The sequence below is a fragment of the Eublepharis macularius genome, chromosome 6, assembly GCF_028583425.1.
Source record: "Eublepharis macularius isolate TG4126 chromosome 6, MPM_Emac_v1.0, whole genome shotgun sequence".
In the NCBI taxonomy this organism is placed as follows: Eukaryota; Metazoa; Chordata; class Lepidosauria; order Squamata; family Eublepharidae; genus Eublepharis; species Eublepharis macularius.
The window spans coordinates 2,928,584-2,954,074 of NC_072795.1; the positions used below are offsets into that span (position 1 = coordinate 2,928,584).

Genomic DNA, 25,491 nt, shown 5'->3' on the forward strand with positions numbered 1-25,491 from the left:
TCAGACCTGAGTTTTAACTGTAACCCGAACCACAACTCACTGAGTTATGGGCCTTTCCACCCCCACCCCAACTTCTCAGATCAGAAGATTCCTGCATCAGGTTTTGGTAGTTTCAGGGGGGTTTGTAGTAGAATTTATTTATTTTATTTTTGTATTGTCGAAGGCTTTCACGGCCGGAGAACGATGGTTGTTGTGGGTTTTCCGGGCTGTATTGCTGTGGTCTTGGCACCTGACGTTTCGCCAGCAGAGATCTGAGAGATCTCTGTCTTTTCGTGCTACACCTCTGAAGATGCCAGCCACAGCTGCTGGTGAAACGTCAGGAACTACAATGCCAAGACCACGGCTATACAGCCCGGAAAACCCACAACAACCAACTTCTGCTGTGGTTTTCCTTTCTCCATTGTGCCCTTCTAGGTGTTCAGCCTGCAGTAGGCCAGGCCAGCACTGGTATTGCCCTGTGGCAGATGGCAGGTTAAGGGTTCAGAGATCAGGCAGGGAACCTCATGGGCCAAGGGGAATTTGAACCCAAGCCTCACCAATTCCAGTGCATACAGCCCCAAAGAAGTCGAGTGACAAACCTTGGAGGAGGGAGTCAGAAGTTTTGGAGGCCAATGGGGGACACAAGGAAAATATCCCGGGTGTCTCCTCCAGTCCCTTAAAATAGTGGCAAACGGGAATCAACCGGCTGATGGCACAGCTGAACGTAAGACTGAGGTTTGCATGCTGTACGCAAGCAATCATGAATATACCCAGTAAAGTCTTCTCTGGGGTGCCATTTTGGTGTGCACGGTTTTTACTTGTGGTTGAACACACACAAGATACACATGAAGTTGCCTTATATTGAATCAGACCGTTGGTCCATCAAGGCCACCACGGTCCCCTTTGACTGGCAGTGGCTCTCCAAGATCTCAGGCAGAGTTTATTCGCATCACCGATAACCCGATTCTTTTCACTGGTGATGCCAGGAACTGAACTTGGGGCTTTCCGCACGCCAAGCAGGAGCTCTACCACTGAGTCAGGCTTTGAGGGTGCGTTCAATGACAGCATTGCGTACTTGGAGGTTAGGAACCACAGCTTTGGCGCTACGCAGAGCTTCCCTTGGATCTGACCCGGAAATTACAGCGGGTCCAGAACGCTGCTGTGCGTGTCCTGATGGGTACGCCATACGGGGCACACGTTACTCCGATCTTGCAGCAGCTGCACTGGCTCCCCGTGGAGTTCCGGATCAGGTTCAAGCCCTACGAAGCCCTAAATGGACTGGGACCAGCATATCTGAGGGACTGCCTCTCCTCATATGTACCCCGGAGAGCGCTTAGATTGGCAGGTAAACATCAACTGGTGACCCCTGGCCCCAGGGAGGCCTGACTGTCCTCGACCCGGGCCAGGGCCTTTTCAGCCCTGGCCCCAACCTGGTGGAACCCTCTGTTGGAAGATATCCGAGCCCGCCAAGAACTTACATCCTTTTGGCAGGCCTGCAAGACAGAGATCTTCCGCCAGGCATATGGCGGAGGTCAGTCTTAGAGCCATTTAGCAATGCCTCCCTACTGGTCTCTCATGGGGGGGGCTGTATAACCATCTCCCCCTCCCATATGACGAGTTCAACTGCATCCTCTCTCCCCCGTGTATGGTCAGGGAAAAATGGAGGGGGCTCCATCTTGGATCTGGAATATAGTTGTACTGAAATTCTGATTTTAGTGTATTTAACGGTTTTACTGTTTTAGTGGTTGTATTACTCATATTGTTGCGGGGAGGTCAGACTAGAAAACGAACAAACGAACGAACAAACAAACAAACAAACAAAGTTATTCATCTTGCTGGAGCACAGAGGGTCTCATCTGTGGCAACCCATCCAGCAATGGGCAGACAGGCAAAGGCATGAGTGTGAGAGGGGGAAATGTAGAACAAAGGTAGCGAGAGCCACACGACTCTACCCTGCAAAAGAATAAAGGTGAAACAAGATACAAAGGAGGAGACAGAAGAACAGGTAAAACCCAGATGAAAAAAGTTTATTGAAAATCAGCACCACACAGTCAGAAGAAGAGCAGAAATGAAGGGATTCTCTGAATTAAACTTTGCACGGCTGATTAGAGAAAGGGTTCTCAACCAGTGGGACGTGTTCAGTCAACGGGGAAAGGGGCTTTCATCACAACCACGAAGAGCTCATTCACCCACAATCTGCAATGATCAATATAGTAGCAGAATGCCTGTAAACATATAAATCTCCTTTCTCAGGGAAAAGTGGGCGCTCTGTTTCTCTCATGGTGGAACTAAGTTTTTCGGCAAACTAACCGTGGGACATAAGATATGGAAAGTTGACAACTTCTGGCTTAGAGGGTGCTTCGTGGTGGCAAAGCAAAGGAGCTTCAGCTCCTCCTGAGATTCTCCACTTGAGGAGGGAACTTGCTATACGAAGTGCCGGCAGTCCCAAATAATGGCGAGTGAAACCCCAGGAAGATGAAGCTGCGGAACGGCTCCGAACGGCACGCCAATACACTACACCCAACATTCTTGAGGACTTCTGCTTACCTCAATGGTCCCCTCCCCTCCAAAAAACTGGTAGCTACAGTGCAGAACAGCCCACCCGCAAGGTGGTTGACAACTTGCACGGGCTTCTCCTTTGAAGGGATCGGGGCTTCTCCTTCGAAGGGATCGGGGCCATAACGATGCCACTGAAATTCCTATCAGAATACGAACCACCGTGGCTCCTAACGCCCATGGTCAACACGAGGCCACCACTGCAAATCCAGCTACCGAGCAATTTGAGCGGAAGCAAAGACCTTCCTCTGCCCCTCCCTGACACCGGACTCCCCAGAAACCACAGTTTACATCATCTTGGATGTTGCCAAAATAGGGGAGGAGAGATAAATAGGAGTTTCCACAGCCTCAGTAGGTAAAAGGGACTGGAATGGGGATGGGTGGTGAGGAGGCAACTGGCCAAGTTTAGAACTCGCGGACAAAAGAAGATTATCTTTTCCCACGAGCGCACCAAAGAAGCTCCTAGCTTGTGCCTGGAGATGTTTGCTTATCACGAGGCCCAGAAGGCTGCTTCCTGCCGCTCCCTTCAGAATCGTGGGCGCACGGATTACATCTCAGTGCAACAAGACATTCACTGGAACCTCTGGTACACAACGCATCTCTCTGCTCTGGAGAGGTCTTCGGACCAGAATCAAGCTGAAGTCAAAGCATGCTAGACCCCCCTAATCCATATCAATTTATACAAGACCGGATCTGAAGTTGAAAATACGAGTCCCTCAAATCCTGTATATTGACTGGGTCTTTTTTTTTAGAAAAATAGCAAAATTATACAGAGCGGATTCTCGCTAGAAGAAGTCACACCATAACACCAGGGGTCAGGGGTCTTGATACCTGGATGCTATTGCTATATTGCTGATTTTGGGGGACTGCTATGGAACTACAGACACAGCTAATAAATAGCTTTTTGCTAACCTTGAGACAATTCCCTGCAATGTAGGTAAAATGGGAACCTTAAAAACGGACTGAGGTAGGCCCAAAATCACCAACAAAGAGGCTTTCCCTCTAATTTCGAGGCCTTCATAGGGTAGACAAGGTAGAAAAGTTGTACAGACGCAACAGCACATCCACAGAGGGGGACCCCACAGAGGGTCCGATTCCCAAATGCGCTCGTGACATCCATCTGCTCAGCAGAAACGTCTCTCTAATTTCTACACACGTTACTAGTCTCAGACCAGCATGAAAAGCACAAAGTCATAAACAGCAGCTGCGGCAGACGCGGCAATTTTTTTTGTCGCCGGTGTCGATCTTTAAGTTAAGCAGTCCCAAGGCTCTTGAGATGACTGAGACCTGCTCATCTGAGAGATTTCCCAAGGACAGCAACAGGATGGGAGAGAAGCCGAGAAAGTATTTGTTACAACCGACGGTGACAACGAAACGGTTCCAGACCCAGCAATGCGAGACTTAAGTGGAGGAGGCGCTCACTCTTGCAAATGCGCGCGATGCCTCCCGGGTCTTTGTTCACCATTTAGCTGCCCCGTTCCCATCGAGCCGTTCCGTTTGGCTACAGCCCTTTCTTTGGAGGCCAGAGTGCTGGACAAAAACGCCACCCTCCCAGCTTCATTTATGAGTAGAGTGAAGGATTTGAGAGACTGGAATGTTTCAGGGCGGCTTCACTGCGTTTCGTGGGATCTCTCCGCGTCTCCGAAAGTTCACTCCTGAAGCAGGCTGAGAGAAGACTGTAGAAGAAGGAACCAGAGAGGAGAGAAGAAGGTGAAGGGACCACACCTACTGCAAGCAGTTGAGAGCGGGGGGGGGGGGGAATACCTTCATGATCATAGGAAGGGCAAGAGAAACCTGGGGGACACAGAAGGAAAGGTGGCCTGCCGTGGACGGGATCTGACCTCTCCAATCGACCACCAGGCAGCATTGATGGTCGGAGGCCTCTCTTCCTACCACTCCCCGGGAGAAGTGGCAGCGATGGCGCTCTTAACCATCTGGGCCTTTGTGAAGGAGCATGCAGCAAGCCTCGGGTCAACTGAATGAAACACTTGGCAAAATTCAAACAGCCAAAAGGTAAGAAGGAAACCTCCTATTGGTCAACCCGATATCATATGTAGAAATATCGTATGTAGAAGAATATACATCAAGATAGAATTTGTTGCATAGGAGGAATACAAAATAGACTGTACTCGAAACGAGCTGAAAGAGACGGGGCCGGCAAAGCTCATAGCCATCTGTTTGGAAACACCGCCTCTGTTCTACCTATTCCATAGGGGAACAAGCGGCTTCTATTTACTACAGGTCGAAAGACTGTGTGTGCTTCACAAAAGGCAACCTTGAAAATCAAGGAAACAAGACAACATATGATAACTTTGTGAATGGGACTTTGTAGATTACTGATATTGGACTTGATCTGGTTGGTTTATTTCATTGTTACATAAAATGGTCCATTATTTACAGACAGAAGGTGTTCATTTCAACTCCTTTCTGTACCTCCTTGAGCTGGGGCTCTCTATACTCGGGAAAATTCAAATAGCTACAAGCTATCCCGTTAGGCCTGCTTGCTTTTCATAGAAAGCCCCCAAGACAGGGCTCTCACGGGTACATAACAATCGACCAATAGATAACTAGTCCCCACGAAATACAATCAACAAATACAAAATGTTTTTAACAATTTTAAAGTGCAAAGTGCTGCGAGCATTAATAACAGTGAATCTTAATGAATAGAAACAGAATTTTTAAGTATTGCCAGCCACCGGCAGATACAAATTGAGTGTAATTTTTCACCGGACGTTTCATTCATAAATATACAATAAATATATGGCCCAGGCTACCATAAGAACTTTGGCCCACCGACCATATAGTATGGCTCAATACGAACTTGTAGCACAATGTTTTATATATATATTTATTAACTATTTATTGTGAACTATTTATTGTGATATTTATTGTATATTTATTCTTGCAGTCGTGGTCAGTGGTGATAAATGTAGTACCCATGTATATTTATGAATGACCAGTCATTGTAGATTTATAAATGAAACTTCCGGTGAAAATTTACACTCAATTTGTATCTGCCGGTGGCTGGCAATGGTGAAAAATTGTATTTCTATTCATTAAGATTCGCTGTTATTAATACTCGAAGCACTTCGCATTTTAAAACTGTTAAAAAGATTTTGGATTTGTTGATTGTATTTTGCGGGGACTAGCTGTCTATTGGTCAGTTGCTCTTCATAGAAGCCTGCTGCGCAAGAAGATTATTCATTTTGATGCTGATCAAGGCTGCCATGAAGTCGATCTGCTACAGATTTGTCGTAATCAGCAACAGACCTTGAGGCAGGGTGGTTTATTTATTTAAATATTTATATCCCACCTCTCCTTTTGGCTCACGTTTGAAACTGTTCTCCAATCTAAGGGGGCTTTCTCCAACAGAACCACCAAGGCTGGAGGAAGGTTGGACCCACCCCAAATTCTCCTCTCCTGCTGCTTTAATGTGGCTTCTATATGGTGATCTTCCCTTGCAAAGAGCTTCCAATCTCTTTTTTATTCATTTACTTCATTTACATCCCACCATTTCCCTCAATGGGGCCCCAAGGCGTATATAATTCTCCTCTCTTACGTTTTATCCTCACAACAACCCAGCAAAGGAGGTTGGGCTGAGAAGGTTTGAGCGGCCCAAGGTCACCTAGTTAGCTTCCACGGCAGATTGGGGGTCTGCACCTGGTTTCCCAGATCCTAGTGTGGCATTCTAACCACTCCACCACGCTGGCTCTCAACACCAGACTCTATCTACGTGGAGCAGGCTTGCACAACTTGCAAGTTGCCAAACCGATTGGCAGTCCACCGGCCACACCGAGTGACCCACACGAGGCTCATGAAAGCGAAGTTGGGCTCGCCAAGCATCCGGCAGGCTGCCATCCACAGCTACTGGGCTGGGTTCAGCTCGCTGAGTCACAAACTGTGAAGGCCTGCCTTTTTTACTGAGGAGCCTACCAAAATATGTCAAAAATTTCAAATGATTGTGGAGGGATGGGCGTAGACGTAAAATCCGGCAAAGAGCAAAAAGAACCAAGGGCTGTGGCAAACTGGCCAATGCTCTGCAGGGAGTGCTAAGCTTGGGCCCCGCCAGCAGTGGCATCACTACCGCTCACTGGAACTGTAACCCAATGAACAAGAAAAACCTCGAAGGCACACTAAAGATAAATTGAACGTTTTAAAAAAAAATTTTGTGCAAAGTGCTAATGTACATCATCCAATAAATATAACACTAAAGATAAATTGAATATTTTTATAATTTTTTTTGTACAAAGTGCGAAGTGCCAAAGTGCTAATGTACATCATCCAATAAATATTATATATAAATATCCAATAATTACATACAAAAATATATATACACAAATTCAATCCAAAGTCCAACCGGTATAGCTTCACCACAGGGTACATTAGCACTTTGGCACTTTGTACACATTTTTTTTTAAAAAAATTCAATTTCTCTTTAGTGTACCCCCGAGGTTTTTCTTGCTCATCGGGTAGCTTTCCAGACTCGGAGGAGCCCGCTTTTTGCTTTGCTCACTGGAACTGAGCACAGCGGTCCTGGCAACGCCGCTAGAAGCTGGCTCACTCCGACCGTTGCAGCAGTGGAAAGATACATAATCTTCCATGGAGAAGGTTGCTGATCTTTTTAATAAAACGGTTAAAGATCGGCAATTTCCTCTGCAGAAGATTGTGTCTCTTTCCACTGCTGCAGTATTCCATGGAGCCCTTCAGTTTTTGTGTCATTCCGACCATTGGCAGTCCCTTTAGGGCAGGCTCTCCCCCAAGGAACTTTCCCAATAAGGTAACAGGGCAAGTGTGCCCCTAGATTGTGAATCTGGGACTTGTGCAGACAACCTTCATGGTGTGACAAGCTCGCAAGGCCCCTTTGGTCACAGCCATGCCATGGTCGAAGCTTTTGCATCGACTGCCCTCGAAGAAAGCACCTGTACTGAGTTGAAACTGAGCAACAGAATTTTCTGGGCTGAATATTACTCAGGCAAGCCTGATCCCATCACATCTCAGAAGCTAAGCAGGTTTGGCCTTGGACAGGAACTGGATGGGAGGCCTCCAAAGAAGACCAGGGTTGCAGAGGCAGGCGGTAGCAAACCACCTCTCTCAGGCTGTTTCCACACGTCTTACCTGCCTGCGGAACATCGTGTGAAAGACTCAAAAGACAGCATCTTCTCGCACGAAATCGTGCCAGGAAGACGCTGTTATCTGGGAGTTTTGTGCGAAATCACGTCTTCCTGGTGCGATTTCGCACGAGAAGGCGATGTCTTCCGGGTCTTTCGCGCGATGTTCCGCAGGCAGGTAAGACGTGTGGAAACGGCCATAGTCTCTTGCCATGAAAACCCCAGCTATGACTTGAGGGCACTTTCCACCACCATTACAAGGAAGCCCCTGTACTGATGCAGTCGTTTTTAAAGGATGCGTAAACCTCTCTCCCCAAGGACAGAGGTCGGCTTCCAGAGGCAGCAGTCACTGCAACTGAGCTTAGCGGCCATTTCCAAATTCGACAGGAAGCCACAAGGATGCAAGTTTCATTTGACCACGAACATCTGTGATCATGAAGGTATTTGACATGGAAAAGTAAGAAAAGCACACACAAAAGGAACGGAAACGGAGCGGCAAGGGCCATGCTGAGGGTCATTCAATAACTTCTGGGTCTTTTATAAAGCTTCAGGCATCCATCCTCTTACCACCACGATCGAGTGGAGTGAAGGGGGGCGCAAGTGAACAGGGAGGAATACATGTGAGTCGTGATCGAGTGGAGTGCAAGTGGAGCGCAAGTGAGCAGGGAGGAATACATGTGAGTCGTGATCGAGTGGAGTGCAAGTGGAGCGCAAGTGAACAGGGAGGAATACATGTGAGTCGTGATCGAGTGGAGTGAAGGGGGGCGTAAGTGAGCAGGGAGGAATACATGTGAGTCGTGATTGAGTGGAGTGCAAGTGGAGCGCAAGTGAACAGGGAGGAATACATGTGAGTCGTGATCGAGTGGAGTGAAGGGGGGCGTAAGTGAACAGGGAGGAATACATGTGAGTCGCGATCGAGTGGAGTGCAAGTGGAGCGCAAGTGAACAGGGAGGAATACATGTGAGTCGTGATCGAGTGGAGTGAAGGGGGGCGTAAGTGAACAGGGAGGAATACATGTGAGTCGTGATCGAGTGGAGTGCAAGTGGAGCGCAAGTGAACAGGGAGGAATACATGTGAGTCGTGATCGAGTGGAGTACAAGTGGAGCGCAAGTGAACAGGGAGGAATACATGTGAGTCGTGATCGAGTGGAGTGAAGGGGGGCGTAAGTGAACAGGGAGGAATACATGTGAGTCATGATCGAGTGGAGTGAAGAGGGGCGCAAGTGAACAGGGAGGAATACATGTGAGTCGTGATCGAGTGGAGTGAAGGGGGGCGCAAGTGAACAGGGAGGAATACATGTGAGTCGTGATCGAGTGGAGTGAAGAGGGGCACAAGTGAACAGGGAGGAATACACGTGTGTTGTGATCGAGTGGAGTGCAAGTGGAGCGCAAGTGAACAGGGAGGAATACATGTGAGTCGTGATCGAGTGGAGTGCAAGTGGAGCGCAAGTGAACAGGGAGGAATACATGTGAGTCGTGATCGCGTGGAGTGCAAGTGGAGCGCAAGTGAACAGGGAAGAATACATGTGAATCGTGATCGAGTGGAGTGCAAGTGGAGCGCAAGTGAACAGGGAGGAATACATGTGTGACGTGATCGAGTGGAGTGCAAGTGGAGCGCAAGTGAGCAGGGAGGAATACATGTGAATCGTGATCGAGTGGAGTGCAAGTGGAGCGCAAGTGAACAGGGAGGAATACATGTGTGACGTGATCGAGTGGAGTGCAAGTGGAGCGCAAGTGAACAGGGAAGAATACATGTGAATCGTGATCAAGTGGAGTGCAAGTGGAGCGTAAGTGAACAGGGAGGAATACATGTGAGTCTGTTCACTTGCCATTCAAGTATAACTCGTCACTTCTAGCTTGGCCCTCAGTTTCCAAAGTCTCTAGAGGAGACCTCAGGCAGATGTTCAAGAGCCATTGGCATGCTCTTTCATATGGCTCCCAAAGCACACAATAATGAAGTTATGCTGCATCACAGCCCCCAACACCTCATGCACTTTTTTACCTTCTGAATGACGGACAAAATCTCAACAAAAATCAGGCAACAAACCAAAGCGTTCGCCAAACACACCAACCAGTCTCTTTGCAGAGGAGCCACAACATCCGAATCAGTGCCACATGCCAAGAGACAATGCAGTGCAATTCTGGCACATTTAGGCCTGCGTGGCACATGCAACTGCAAGCATTCACACATATGCTTTGACCTAATGAGAAAGACTCAGATCCTAGAGAGGCTTTCTTTGTTTATAGAATACCTGCTATGCAAATTGAAAGAGCAAATAAGCTCTAGATCCCGCCATAGCTAAACACCGATCCATGAGATCACCCGGCCGTACTTAACCACAAAGCGAATCACAAGAAATCACAAACCTGTTCTTGTTGCTGCAACACAAATTAGATGTGAACGCAACATCACTTATCAGACCAGTGGAACGTTTATCACCTCATTTGAACTGCCAGAGCTGGTAAACTGGGCCTGGTTCCCACACTCTGTGTTTGGGGGGTGGGGGTGGGTGGGACACACAGCCTCAAAAGCTTATGCTTGCTTAAGAAAACCAATAGTTGCCTGCTTTGACAGCGACAAACGAAGCATCTTTACATCCCCAGACAGCTGTAATTACTCTGGCCTCTTGCAAAAAAACCCGACTTGCAGTCTCTAAAGCAACCCCTCAATTTTGGGATGATTTTTCAGCTTTTCTTGCAAGTCTCATTTGTATAGCAAATGCTGCTTTTTTGACAGGGGCGAGGGAGAGCAGGAGAAATATCAGGGGAGGGCCATTTAACACAGCGATCCCTACAAGCATTACGGCTTCTGGCGTGATCTGTTGCCAGAATCACTCACCAGTGACTACCAGATCACTGGAGCGATGTGTCAAGGGGACCTTTTGTGGCATAGGCAGGAGCAGGGGATACCAAGTTCACACACTCTCTGCACGCGCACGCGCGCACGCACACACACACACACGTCATTTAGACCGGTAACAGCTACTTCAGCAAGGGAGACAGGAAAGGTAATTTTAGCCAAATGCCAGATAGACTTGACATCCATAAACAGTGATGTAGCCATAATCCTTCAACCAGGAAGCTTTACCCCAAGTGGTGGTGGGGGGTGGGGGGGATGAATACAATTATCTCACTGGCAATCCTCCCTCCCCCTACAGTTTTGCAGAAGAGAAAACCAGGTCCTGATCGTTGGTTGTTGTGGATTTTCCGGGCTGTATAGCGGTGGTCTTAGAATTGTAGTTCCTGATGTTTCGCCAGCAGCTGTGACTGGCATCTTCAGAGGTGTAGCACCTGAAGATGCCAGTCATAGCTGCTGGCAAAAAGTCAGGAACTACAATGCCAAGACCACGGCAATACAGCCCGGAAAATCCACAACAACCATCGTTCTCCGGCCGTGAAAGCCTTCGACAATACACCGGTCCTGATCCTTAATCTCTCACTCCACGTCTAGCTTCGATGGTGGCCTTGGACAGGTCAGGGCGCTCGAACAGTAAATGGCCCCTGAAAGGATATTCTAGTCCAATCTGGCTTTCAACAAAACAATGCAGTTATCTCAGGGCCAAGCTACAAGTGACGAATGACACTTGAACGGCAAGTGTTCTTCTCCCTGTTCACTTGCACTCCACTCAATCCACTTGCTGTTCAAGTGTCATTCGTCACTTGTAGCTTGGCCCTCACTTGGAGTTTGGAACAGGCAGAACCCCACAGGGTGATTTCATGTGAAAAACGATCTGCCGAAAAACGAACCCTCTTTAGCCACGTCCTTCTCACTGTAAAGAGGAGCCTCAAGAAGATTTGCCGAAAGAAGTTTACCTAAGTGAGGGGAGGGACTCAAGACTGGGGAAGGCGCTTTGGAAACGGCAGCTCTGCCTCCCAGGAAGGCAAAAAACAGTAATTAGCCCAAAGCGACTCCGTCAGCACCAAGAGGGAAGGCCCTCATTGACTCTCCTGCAGCTTTGCCCATGAGAGCATTTCTCCTGCTTCTTAAAAAAATTCTTGTTTTAGGGGAACCTCCCAAGTCATGAGTGCACGCCCAAATATACGCAAACAGAGCCCAGAAACAGCTTTTGCAACCCCCCCGCCCCACCAAACGCTACGCTGCTGCAGCCCATTTGCTGGGAAATTTGGCAAGGCCCCCAAGGGAGCACAGAGGATCCACCCAGGGCAGCCATGACAAGGGCCTCCTACGAGGATCTCGACAGCAACAGACCAGAGGCATGACTGCACATCTCAAGGGGTGACTGTACCTTGGCAAAGCCATCCCTGAACTGACCCTGCTTTATTTTATTAACTTCACAGCAGTCTGACTCTCCTCTATCCCAGGGGTGATAAAACTTGCTTAATGTAAGAGCCACATAGAATAAACGTCAGATGTTTGAGAGCCGCAAGACATGGTGCATTGAAGTGAATTCAGGTGAAGAGGCGGGTTTGGGGGAGTGTCCTGAAAGTGACATCACAGGAAGGGGGGGTTGGTGCAGTGTGCTGGAAGTGACGTCATCAGAAGGGGTGGGACTTGGGAAAAGCCATAACCTGACCTTTGACTTGGAAGTGACATCACAAAAGTGATGTCACATCCTTGCTAGGCTTCACCTCCAAACTCCCCAGGTATTTTCTGAGTCAGACCTGGCAACCCCAACATGGAAAGAAAGAAGGAAAAAAGGAAAAGGGAAGGAAAGACATGAAAAGAAAGAAGGAAAGGGAGGGAAGTGAGGGAAATAAACTAAAGTAAACTAAAATGTATGGCCACAGTGATACCCAGAGTCCTCTGGGAGCCACACAATATGTCTAGAAGAGCCACATGTGGCTCCCGAGCCGCAGTTTGGCCACCTCTGCTCTATCCCAATCTTCCAATTCAGCCTTCCCCATTGTAGACTAATCAGCACACACAGAAATCCCTCTGGAAAACAGGATTCCATGTTCCACTTGGCACCAAGCGTGCTGGTCGTCTTCTGAGTTCAACCGTGCTCACAGCAACGAGGAATACTGCAGCCAGCATGGCACAACGACTAAGAAAATGAATAATTTGTAAGGTCCTCTGTTAAGAGTGTGGTGTAATGGCCAGAGTATTTCGGACCTGGGAGATTCGGGTTCAACTTACCACAAAACTATGGTGTTCACTGGGTGATGTTGGGCCAGTCTATCTTGTTCTACCCTACCTCACAGGGCTGTTGTGGGAGCAAAATGGAGAAGGGACAATCTGGAATATCCTGGCCCTGGAGACAACAGAGCCTAAGAACTTTAAGGGGACACTGATGGGCTGAAATCCAACTGGCTGTTAAATAGCACATTTTTATTCCAGCCTTCCGCCAAGGAACTCAGAGAAGCACAAAAAGCTCACACCGATTTTATCCTGTGAAGTAGGTAAGGCCGAGACAGCAAGGTCTTCAAGCCAAGCTTCATGGCAGAGTGAGGATGCGAACCCAGGTTTCGTCACTCCAAGCCACTACTGCACGCTGCCTCTGCCATTGATTAACTTCTGTCCCTTATCAGTAATTTGCATGAGATATCTTACATGGGGACCCTCAAGTGTAAGGAGATGCAATTTTAGCTGGGAAGCGTAGTTTAAAAAGACAGAGCCTGCGGAGATTGCTCCTCAGGGGGTTTGTTAATTTCATCTTTGCATCCTGGAAGGGGAGGTGAAATTGATACAGCCTTAGGGGAGGTAAAGATGAAATTAACAAACCCTCTGAGGAGCAATCTCTGCTGGCTCTGTCATTTTAAACAATGCTTCCCTGCTAACTTTGCATATTCCTACACTTGAGTGTCCCGTCTAAGGGCCAAGCTACACGTGACGAATGACACTTGAACGGCAAGCAAACAGACTCACATGCGTTCCTCCCTGTTCACTTGTGCTCCACTTGCGCTCCACTCGATCACTACTGAGTGGAGTGCAAGCGGAGTGCAAGTGAACAGGGAGGAATGCATGTGAGTCTGTTCCCTTGCCGTTCGTGTCATTCGTCACGTGTAGCTTGGCCCTAAGATGTCCAAGATTCAGTGTTTCACATTCAACTGGCAGAAACCAGAACTGACTTTTTTTTCTTTTTTGAGATGGGAGGATAAAATGCATTTGAAAGAAAAGAATTTGAAATTTTGCCAGTTTCATATTGAATAGTGATTTCAGAAGTTAAATCTGCGTTGAAATCCAGATTGGGTGTCAACATTTGGGAGTGCTATTGCTAAGCGACGGCACACACCCCGTGCCACCAAGTGTGAGATTCAAACAACAACCCAACAGTTCAGTTGCCACTGTAACATTTTGACCTTGACTTGTGTATAAAACAGCAAGAATTTTGAGACCTTAAAATTGACTGAACTTTGTTCCAAAACAAAGTATCTGAAGAAGGGAGCTCTGACTCTTGAAAGCTCGCACCCTGAAAATCTTGTTGGTCTCTAAGGTGCCCCTTGGACTCAAACTTCCAAAGTATTTCTCTAGCTATAATGAGAAGCAAAAAGAAAGAAAGGGCTGCATTGCAGATCTGAGAAAACAATGGAGAACCCACTGCATTTCCTGGCAGATGTCCACAACTATTGTCCCTCTAAATACAACATGCAGCACAAAGGCAAACTCAAACTGAAGTCAAGTCAGGAACCAAAAGGTTGAGCAAAAAGAAAATAGAATAAAATACAACATGTAGCAACCACGCCTTCTGCTGCAGCTTACATCCACGGTTCTTCTCAAGATAAGCAGCTCTTAAAGCATGGTTGGGGGACCACCAGTAACCCTGGAGATAACTGTGAAAACGGTGAGGAGCCAGAGCTTGCTTGGGCACATTAATTTTAAAAAACGGGTCAACGGCCTCCTTAACTGATACTATCTGGCTTCCTTTGCCGCTTGCTTTATTAAGTTCTTGAAGCATTGCAATCTTGGTTAGATGTTACGGCGTTAAGCCACGTAAGTGTTTGCGTACGTGCATTAGTCCAAAGGCATAAATCAACCAAATATTCTGAAGAGACGAGCCACACTTCAGTTTAAATCAAACGTTCACCTCAAAAAGCAGCTCACACCCATCTGCATGCACAGCTTTCTACTATGCACCCACGTCGTCTTCCCAGACCACAGCAACATGTTTAGCTGGGAGCTGCAAGGAACCTCCCACGTGTCAAAAGCACAGAGGCCCACAACAAACGAGCGCATCAGAACAGCCACCTGCGATCCGACAAAGCTTAACACCCAGAAGTGTAGGTCGTGTAGTGCAACAACAGCACGCATGCACACACACATAGAGCTCCCCCCTGCGCATCCCACCCCTGCCTGTCCCTCCCCACGGAGGCCGTGCTCGCATGCATACTCACTGCTTCTGCAGCAAATGTTGCTGTTGCTGTTGCTGCTGCTGCCGGTACGTCTCAATCGTATGTTGCGGGAGATATTGCATGAGCTCCAGCGACTCCTTGATCTTCAACAGCATTTCATATGTCTCCCTGCCTCGTACCTGGACCAAGGGGAACGAGGAAGAGTGAGAGGGTGTGCTTGGACCCGGAGGCTACCTGGACAGATTTCAAAAGCAGCCTGGCTAAGACATCTGGAGTGGCCGTGCCTTGATAAGCCCAAGGTGCATGTGCCTGTCATGGAAATATGGATTAGAATACAATATACTTAGTGATACACGTGTACGCTAGTGAACTTTGTGTGAACTTTACTGCAGTTTTTTCCTAGCATGTTGTATAACTACACAGGTGCTCTTTCATCTTTCAGGGATCAATACAAAAAAGGGGGGATAGTCTCCTAAATACAATCAAGAGGGGGGGGGGCAAAATATCCAAAGAGACTATACAATACAAATTGATCAAGCACAAACATTCAATACGCATTTCCACAGTTAAGGAGTTCATTCATGAATAGTCTCATTTCCTAAATATAACCAACCAAGCTTGTATTAAGCACAGTGCCCATATATAATACTTTCTTGTCAGGTGTCCTTCCAAAATACCACTCCTGGGTGCCAGGAGCTTTGTTGTCCGTCGGTTGGAACCCCTGTGGCCACGACGGGTCTGTTGCCTGAATGTTATTTTGGAAGGACACTTGACAAGGAAGTATTATATAGGATGGACACTGTGCTTAATACAAGCTTGGTTGGTTATATTTAGGAAATGACTATTCATGAATGAACTCCTTAATTGTGGAAATGCGTATTGAATGTTTGTGATTGATAAATTTATATTGTATAGTCTTTTTGGATATTTTGTCCCCCCCTCTTGATTGCTCTTTCATCTTTGACAGCCAATTAAAATAGTGGACAATATCAGATAACTATTCTCTAATTGTCTGAATGGACCGATGATGATTTGCTCATTTAACTTTTCCTGTCATCTTTACCGATTTATATCTCTTTATCTTGCAGCTGGACCTAGCGTCATTTTTTGGCTAGGCAGAATGTCACATGATTGAAAATAAGAATTATTAATTAAATCTCAAGCCAGTCATAGTTTATCTATGCTATCACATGAAAAAGATCTTACGATTTCTACATAAGATAACATATAAAGATGCTAACCCAGATAGCAGATCAGCGGTTTGGCTGAAAGAAATCTCATGGAGATCCAGGGGAGACACTTACTTTTGTAATGTGTATTATGGGAACTTCGATGTATTTCACAGTAAATCTGATTGATTTAAACTTAGATTTAATTGAGAAATGTTAGGAGACTTAATTCTTGTTGCCTTCATGTGTCCCATCTTTGTAGGTTTTATCGTAATAAGCATTTATATTTTGATATTGTGCTTTATTTAAAAGACTAGAATTTATTTTAAACGAAATCATTAAAGTCTTAAGAGGAGTCTTTATGTCTTATTAGGGAGAGTTCTGCGAGAAGAACTCTATAAATTATTTTATACGGGCAAACGGTCTCTCTTAAAGGAGCGATGGCTGTTTTCAGGTCTCGCTTCAAGGACTGGATGCTGCTCAGAGTAAAAGATAGAATCTTTACACTGAACAGTGGGAAAACTTAACAAGATGCGGATAAGCATTCTGTTACATGCCCAAGGATTTGGGGGAAGGGCTGGGATTCATCCTGTTCAATTACTTTAATGCTGGATTTGGGGATGACTACTCTTGTGTACCGTCAAGTTGCAGCCAACTGATAGTGACTAGAGATGGGCATGAACCGGGAAAAAAACCCAACCATGCGGTTCATGGTTCGTCAAATTTCATGAATCATGAACTTTCACAAACTTGCCCCTGGTTCGTGAATCGGTTCGTTTGGTTAGTGAAAACGGCACTCCCGGGCCAGCAGAAGGTCTACAGGAAGTCCATCCCGTTGTGTAGGAAACTGATTGATTGGCATCAAATTGTCTGCAGTCACGAACCAAAAAACGAACCAAGCAAACCAGCCTAAAGTTCGTGGCAGTTCATCAGAAATTAGATCTGACGAACCGTGGTTCACAAACCACGAACCAGCCTGGTTCGTGCTTAATTTTGGTTCGTATTTTGGTTTGTGCCCATTTCTAATAGTGACCCTTCGCTACAGGATTTTCTTCCTTGGTGGTTTCCTATCCAAGTACTAACCATGGCCAACCCTGCTTAGCTTCCAAACTCTGATGAGCTCAGGCTAGCCTGGGCCATCCAGGTTAGTGTAAGCCTTCTTACCGGTAGGTATAACAGCTCATCATCTGGAGTGCGCCGTTTCTTGACCGATGTCATCTGGATGCCGTGTGTGCTCTGCCGGAAAGCTGCCAAAGGAAAACACAAGGTCACCGTCACACTCCATCCGTGATCCCATCTCAGCTGTGCGCTTTGGTGAGACTGGTGCCGTCTCCAGTCAAATTCACAAGCTTAGAAGTTAAAGAGTTTTATAACTAGTGTTTGTGCCCACGACAAAATCAGTCCAGCAGGAAAGATGACTGCTTTGTTAAAAGGCCAAGTGATGCTACCCAAGCCATACAATGAGTCTGTGGCAGAGACAGGACATGCGCCTGAAATCCTGCTGACATCACCTAAAGCAGAGGCTAGATGGCCATCTGACGGCAATGCTGACTCTGCGAACCTGGGCAGATTGGGGGGGGCAGGGGTGGCGGCAGGAAGGGTCACATCAGTGCCTAGTTCTAGTTGCCCCTTCTTACAGGAGGTAGTTGTGAATTTCCTGCATTCTGCAGGAGGTTGGACTAGATGACCCCGGAGATCCCTTCTAACCCTATGATTCTGATTCTATTCTTGTTTTACCCAGACATATTTACAATGTTCAGCAGTGGCACCCCTGATTTCACTATTGGTATCCTCTTTAACTGGCACTTAAAATTTAACAAGATTTGTAGTTTTCTTGATTTCACCTTTACTTTACAGGCCCACTGACCCTGTTGTGCACCATAGGGCTTCATAAGCCCTATGTGCATCTAAGCCCTGCATAAGTCCATGAAAACTTACACTAGAATAAAAACTTGTCCTTCTTTAGGTGCCACTGTACTCCTGGCTATTTAAGTGTTTGCCAATTATAGCTATGAAGTATTGCTGCATACTTCTGAGTAGAGACGGGCACGAACCAGAAAAAAATACGAACCGTGCAGTTCATGGTTCATCGCATTTCATGAAGCGCAAACCATGAACCTGCCCTGGTTCGCGAACTGGTGTGTTTGGTTCATGAAAACGTCACATCCGGGTCAGCAAATCATCACTTCTGGGTCAGCAGAAGGTCACTTCTGGGCCAGCGGAAAGCCACTTCCAAGTCAGCAGAAGGTCTGTAGGAAGTCCATCCTCAGTTGCCTAGGAAGCTGATTGATCAGTGCCAGGCTGTCTGCACTGACAAACCAAAAAACGAAGCAAACAAACCAGCCTAAAGTTCGTGGAGGTTCGCCAGAAATGAGCTCTGGCGAACTGCCGGTTCGCGAACCACGAACCGGCCCAGTTCATGCTGAAATTTGGTTCGTATTTCAGTTCGTGCCCATCCCTACTTCTGAGTTTTAAACAGAACGGCCACAAACCAGGCCTTTTAACTCATATTCTTCTTTGTTCTCAGTGTGTCTAAAATTCTTGCTGCTTGGGAATCCATTTCATGCCTCTGATAACCTGTGCTCAAGCCCGCTAAACCTTCTGCCACCACAAAAAGTTAGTTTTTCTTCTGCTCTGGATTCCAAGGCCACCTAGTATGGTTGACCACGCATGGGAACTTCTCAGAAGAATACAGCTGCAAATAAAGGCTTCTGCAGAGGAGGCTGCAATTACAGATATTTAACTACGTAAAACTAAATGTCTCTTATCAGGATGTGGCTCTGCCAAGATCTTTCATAACACCCTGGCCAATTCCTATCTTTCTTTTAACCCACAACTTTTGCTGCTTTATTGGCTTCAGGGCAACCTCCGACACATGGATAGGGCCCCTGAGACACAGAACAGTGGTGTCATGAGTCCACATCAGTGCAACAGAAAAAACTGCATGCACCTGCAACAGCAGAACATGGGAGAACTTCCCGCTCTGTCTGGCGCATTTAGCTAAGCAGTGGGGTGTCCGCAATCCAGCCACAGCCCTGAGCGGCATTTGCTCCTGGCTACTTACGGCGCTTCGTACCATCACCGTTCTTTGTGTTGTCGGAGACTTGCTGCTTCCGGATACTGTCCTCATCTGCTTTGCGGTCCCTGCCTGGGCATGCGCAGATCCGAGCCTCAAAGCACCGACGCCCCAGGACTTGCCCACTGGAGGATCAAGAACATGGAGATCAGTTACTGCACATGCGCCCAAAGCCTGGCACCATGCGATGAAAAATGAACGCACCACCCAAGAGCTTCTCACATAAGCTCCGAACAAGAGCTTGGTGCGAGCAGACTTGACATACACAAAGTAGAGGGAGGGGCTTGGGATTAGACCTGAAGGCTCTTCTTGACTTCCGCACGTTCAGCACAGGAACCTAGGCCGAACGTTCGGTACAGGAACCTAGGCCGAACATTCGGCACAGGAACCCTTAAAAATAATATATATATATATTATTTTTAAGGGTTAAAGATTGTGCATTTGAAGCTAGAACCTCATGGCATTCAAGGTTCTGGCTTCAAATGCACAATCGCGGCCCACCCCCTTCATACATAGGTCAAATGCTTGCACAGTGTTCAGGTCAGCAGCTAACTGCCACAAATGCCCAAATAACTTCCTTTATGCTCAGACTGGATACAATGTACTGCCATTTATATACTGATGTAAGAGAGTCTGAATGGTACTGAGCCACTGGGGTGGAGAAGTTAGAGTGCCAGACTAGGATCTGGGAGATTTGAGTTTGAATCACAGAAGAGCTAGTCACACACGCTCGGCCTCATCTACCTCACATAGTAAACAGTCCAGTAGCACCTGTAAGACTAATCAAGTTTATTACAGAATAAGCTTTCAAGAACCACAGCTCTCTTCATCAGATGCATTAGTGGGTTAGTCTTAAAGTGGGTTAGTCTTAAAGGTGCTACTGGACTCCTTACTATTTTGCAACTACAGCCGAACACGGCTAACTCCTCTGGATCTACCTCACATAGTTGTTGTGAGGATAAAATGAAGGGGGGGGGGGGAGAACAATGTAACCTCCCCATTGGAGGCCCATTGGAGAAAAGTGGGATAATAAATGCATGAACAATAATGGCTAATAAATAAGAGAGAAAACAGGACCAGCCCCAATCCTCCTTTCACACTGTTCCACAGGAGCCACGTTACGGCTTCGTGTACACAGATTTGAAGGAGGTTGAGGGTCACACCCAGGAAGTGACTGGCTTACTCAAAAGGAGAAGCTGTCTGAAAGAAGCCTGATCCAGGTTCAGGTAAGAGTTCAAAATCTCACAATGGCCGGCACTTGGGCAATGAAAACGGCATGCCAAAGAGTTGCATTCAGTTGGTTCCTGCTCTCTGGCAAGCCCTGAAAATCCAACTCAGCACAGCTAGGGTGGCCAAGTCCCCCTACCCACCGGTGGCAGGTGGGAGGACTGGCACTTTCCTTGTCTTCTCTGGCCGTGCTCACTCCCAGCCTGCGCAATGACGTCGTTTCCGGGTAGTGATGTCATCCTGCGGGCCACGGGCCACCCTGGGAGTGCTCCCGTGCTGCGCAGGGGCCTGATTTGGGCCCAATCAGACCCACAGTGGGCCAATGCAGCCTGGATCAGGCTGCTGTGGAGTGTGGGAGCACTGCTGTGCTCCGCAGCAGCCCAATCTGGGCCAATTCTGGTCCAGGAGCATACCGTACCCCAGGAGGCACATCCCCACCCCGCTGACCAGGTAAGCAAGGGCGAGGGGTGGAGGGTGGGAGCAGGGGACCCCCCGAGTGGGAGGCTGGCAACCCTAGGCACAGTGGATGTTGCTTTCCACATTAACCCCCTTCCCCCTACACACACACACTGTTCTTACTCACTCTCTCGTTTCCAGCGTCACAATTATCAGGATGGGGCGCCGGTTCATGCCCCCGACGCAACTGCTGTTGCACATAAAATTGTACAACACGGTCGTGAATTCAGTGCCCACCTGGAGGGAGGGAAATGCAGGATTCATTGGGGTGCACGTCAAGAGTCACGTAGCAGGCAGAACAGGAGATTGACAGCGGCCATCGTTCCAGACAAAACCACCACCAGAGATTCTGGCTTTCGTGCCTCTTTCCGAGGGCTCTGTGGGAAGTGCTCCGAGGCTCGGTTCAGACATGACATGCCCGTTCTCCGAAACACAGTTGGAGATAAGTGACACCCAATGGTCTCACACACTCCCTCCTCACGTGCAAATTATACCCCACCCACCAAGTTGGCAGTAAGCATCTTTCTAAGTTCTGCTTATTTCAGAGCTGGGTGTCTGAACCAGCCAAGATCACAAACCTCTTTCAAGCCATGACTTCCAGCCCCGGTTTCGAGAGACTGCTGGTTAGCACTAACCATACCTAGCCCCAGTACATGAAATATTAGAACTATGGTGACAGGAAACCATGGAAGAGAGAAGGGAATGCCGCCACGCCAGGCAAATGTTTCAAGCTCACAGGCCTACTCGTCACCAGAGCTATGCATGCATTTACTTCTCATCCACTCCTTTTGAAACTTTGCAACCTGTCAACATTTTTTTCAATTAATTAAAATACTCATTACCCCACCTTTCCCTCCATCCAGGAAGCTCAACATTGAACTAACTGATGAAAGATACTTTGATTGACTGAAAGGATATTTCTGATTCACTGGGCAGTCAATTGTTTTAAAATATAATTCCTTTTGTCAGATGTACCCTGCTTATCGGGCCATGTATGTCTTTTGCGCTCTGTGTTATATTCTGTGCCTCTGAGAATGTGTGGAGGAATACCTGTGTAGCTGGGGAACTGTGTAGCTATGAATCGCTTTTCTTACAGGTGGCTACTTTCATTTTTTCGGCTGGCATGGGAAAGTGTTGGAGCCGTAGCTCCCTGAAACATGGAATGAGCTCATCCTCCCCTTCCCCTTCCCCCTCCAACCTCCTAGGCCCTGCGGGCCGAAATCCTAACGGTCCTTATCCCAGGGCAGGAACCTTGCCCTATAACTAACATTGCTTTCCCCCTTTTCGTCACTTCTGCCAATGCTGTTGTCTGAGCGCCCTGATACTGATGGATCTCTAATAAAGAAACTTCAACTGGACTCCTGGAGTGTCTACAGTGAAGTATCTGGGGATCTGACTGGCAAGGCCTGACACTCTTCAATTCAGGAATATTTGACAACCATGGCTGACTACCCCCGTCCCTGAGAAAAAAGACCCCTCTGCTCTCCCACATAAGGGAATCCCTTCTTGGAAGATGGTACCCGGTACATTGCATACAAAGCATCCCCTAAAAACCAGAGCAATACCTTTTCTTCAGAAGTGCTGTTTGTATTAAAATGAAAACTTATGCCAATTTAGTCTCTCATTCCTATAATTAAATATTTTTTAAAAAATAGTTATAAGCTCACCTTTCCCCCAGAAATCTGGGACTCAAGGCAGCTCCCAGCAGGACACGTCTGAGGCTTACTCCCTTATGAACCTACCCAATTGGTACAGCCATCTTCTGGGGCGTTATTCCAGGTGCCCCTGCCCTCTGAGATTAGGAAGGCAGCAACCCAGGAGAGGCCCGTTTGGGACGCGGCAGCAACCCGACTGAATTCTCGCCCCAAAGAGACTCCTCGCCTGTCCCATTCCGTTGCTATTTCCCACCAGCAGGTGAAAACATTTTTGTTTGGTCTGATGTTCTCTACGCGATCTTTCCTTCCTGACCAGTTTTTAATTGTCGTTTTTAGGTATGTGTATTTTAGCTCGGTCGTAACTGTTTGAATGATCTGTTTGGTTTTAATAGTTTTTAAGCTGTGTTTTTGATCTGTTAGCCACCCTGGTGGCCCTACTGAGGGCAGAAAAAGGGTATAAAATTCTGTAAATAAATAAATAAATACACTAAAAACTTAATTAAAACTTATAACAAAGCCAACCCATTGATATAAAAGACCCGATTTGCCATTTTTTTTAAAAAAACACAGTTTGCCCTTAAAATCAAGGTTGCAACACCCCTCCCCCCGCCCCAATTCCTCAAACCTCCTTCTAAGTGACTTGCAGCTGTCAGTAGGGTTGCCAGCTCCAGACTGGGAAATTCCTGGAGAATCTGGGGGTGGAGCCTGGAGAGGGACTTCGGTGTGGTATAATGCCATAGAGTCCATCTTCCAGGGCAGCCGTTTTCTCCAGGTGAACTGGTCTCTATGGCCTGGAGATCAGTTATAATTCCGGGAGGTCTCCAGCCACCACCTGGAGGCTAAGGAGGAAACCACTCCCCAGGAGCGCAATATTCACTTGAACCTTCTTCCTTTTCACTAAAACTTATATATTCATTAAACTCTTATAAGGATGTGTTGAACTGCTTATTATTATTCACACGTATCACGTACAGAGGAACTAATTACAAAAGTACATTCTTTGAATACAGGACATGTATAGTAACACCTAATCAATACAAAAATTAGTTCCTCAAATATACATAAGAACCAGACAGGATCGAGAGCCAAGGGGGAGCAAAGGTTCAAGTGAATATTGCGCTCCTGGGGAGTGGTTTCCTCCTTGTTCTCTTGACTTGTGCGTTCCAGGAGTTGGCCTCGCTTTGGTTCACCACCTGGAGGCTGGCAACCCTAGCCACTAGTGAGGAGGCCTCTTTACATCAGCCTGAGGCGCCCCCCAACATGGTGAGATGCTGTAAACTCCCAAGTTGGCTCACGTAGGGGGCAAGCAGTCCTTTAGGTCTGTGGGGCCCTGGCCAGGAAGGGACAGCTCACAGACCAGAGCCTGCCACAGCAACGTCTCTCCCCTCCTTCTCTTGAGACAGAATCCTGCACGACCCCATTTTGGAATCCTCCCTTCTCAGGCTATGCACCGAGCAGGCGTGTTCGGTTGCTGCACGCCCAGCCAGCCGGGTAGAACAGCTTCTTATCCCAAGCATCCCATCCCACTGAAGCAAGACCCAGAGAGGGCGCCGCTCAAGAGACTCCATTTGCCAAGTCACCTGTGGTGGTTCGTAGGGCACAAGGACGCTCTGTCTGCCAGTGATGGGGTCCTCCACGTACTGGGCGTGGCTGTTTCCTTCAACTCTGATCAGGTGACTAGGAGGAGCTATTTGGCCTGCAGAAGCACAAGAGGAAGGGAATTGGTCTTTTGTACTAAGTCTACATAGTCCCTTTGTATCTTCAACTTCCTCCAAGAGGCAGTCCAGGGCAGCATATAACGTTTTTCCTTCCCCCCATTCCCTCACCACCCTCTTTGTCAGGCTGAAAGAGAGCAACTGTATGAAAAATAGTAAAGAGTCCAGTAGCACTTTTAAGACTAACCCACTTTATTATAGCATAAGCTTTTGACAACCACAACTCTCTTCATCAGATGCATCGTCAGTTTTTGAGAAGCGCAGTTCTCTTTATCAGATGCATCTAACGGGAGCTGAGGTTTTCGAAAGTTGACGATACATCTGACAAAGAGAGCTGTGGTTCTCGCAAGCTGACGATGCATCTGACGAAGAGAGCTGTGGTTCTTGAAAGCTGATGATGCATCTGACGAAGAGAGCTGTGGCTGTCGAAGGCTTATGCTACAATAAAGTTGGTTAGTCTTAAAGGTGCTACTGAACTCTTTACTATTTTGCAACTACAGACGAACACGGCTAACTCCTCTGGATCTATGACTGCCTAAAGGAAACCTGATTTGTTTCACAGTCCAACGGGGATTTGAACTCCCAAATTCTGGCAATCCTAACCACGCTGACCGATCTCTTCCAGCATCAACTCTGGTTTGGCCTACAACGAAGCTGGCATTCGCCAGTCGGATTTTGGCAGGCGCATCACTGCAGGTGTGCCAAGCTCTCCTACTGCCCCTAAGATTGGCTTGCCCTCCTCATCCACATCGCTTGCAATCCCAAGAGTTTCTATGCAAGTGCACAACTTTTAAAAAATGGCATTAGAGCAAGCAGCCAATCTGGTGTGCAGAGAAGGAAGCAATGCCAGTGTGGTGTGTGAACGAGGGGGTACACACCCTGCCATGCACCTTTCCAAAAAATTCTGGGCGCTGCCAGCATTCCTTAAAATTTCTCTTCCGGTTCAGCTCTAGCACATATGACAACGAAGATATTTTCCTTTAGGGCATTGCTCCGAGGATGTGAAAATTACATCTTGATTCAGAAAAAAAAAATTGAGAGGCCGAGCTGAAGATTTTCCCCTCTGCTTAAGCCGAAACAGAGGCAGCCGCTTGTGCCCAGCTTCCGAGCATATCCAAGCTTGCCTGGACGAGGCCGGTTACGGGGCTCGCGTTCCAAGCGGCTTATTTAGAACCGCGAGATACAAACGCTTGAACTTCTGCTCAGAAAAGAGCAGAACAGCTTCCGCCTCAAGTTGCAAGATTAAACATCCCGCACTGAGACAGCAAGTATCGGTTTTAAAAATGATCACCAGGCAGCA

The 25,491-nt window shown here is 47.4% G+C and overlaps 1 protein-coding gene across 4 annotated transcripts in view; it reads right to left on the reverse strand.

Moving 5' to 3' along the window:
• TP63 (tumor protein p63) overlaps positions 1 to 25,491 on the reverse strand; it is a 130,210-nt gene that overhangs the window by 13,823 nt on the left and 90,896 nt on the right. For 3 of the 4 annotated variants that reach the window (XM_054982853.1, XM_054982852.1, XM_054982855.1), the window contains exons 4-8: positions 24,057 to 24,172; positions 20,949 to 21,058; positions 19,127 to 19,263; positions 17,227 to 17,309; positions 14,936 to 15,072 (exon numbers count right to left, since the gene is read on the reverse strand). In XM_054982853.1, coding sequence (XP_054838828.1) covers positions 14,936 to 15,072; positions 17,227 to 17,309; positions 19,127 to 19,263; positions 20,949 to 21,058; positions 24,057 to 24,172 — 583 coding nt within the window. The remainder of the gene's footprint in view (positions 1 to 14,935; positions 15,073 to 17,226; positions 17,310 to 19,126; positions 19,264 to 20,948; positions 21,059 to 24,056; positions 24,173 to 25,491) is intronic. The other variant, XM_054982854.1, reaches the window with a different exon arrangement.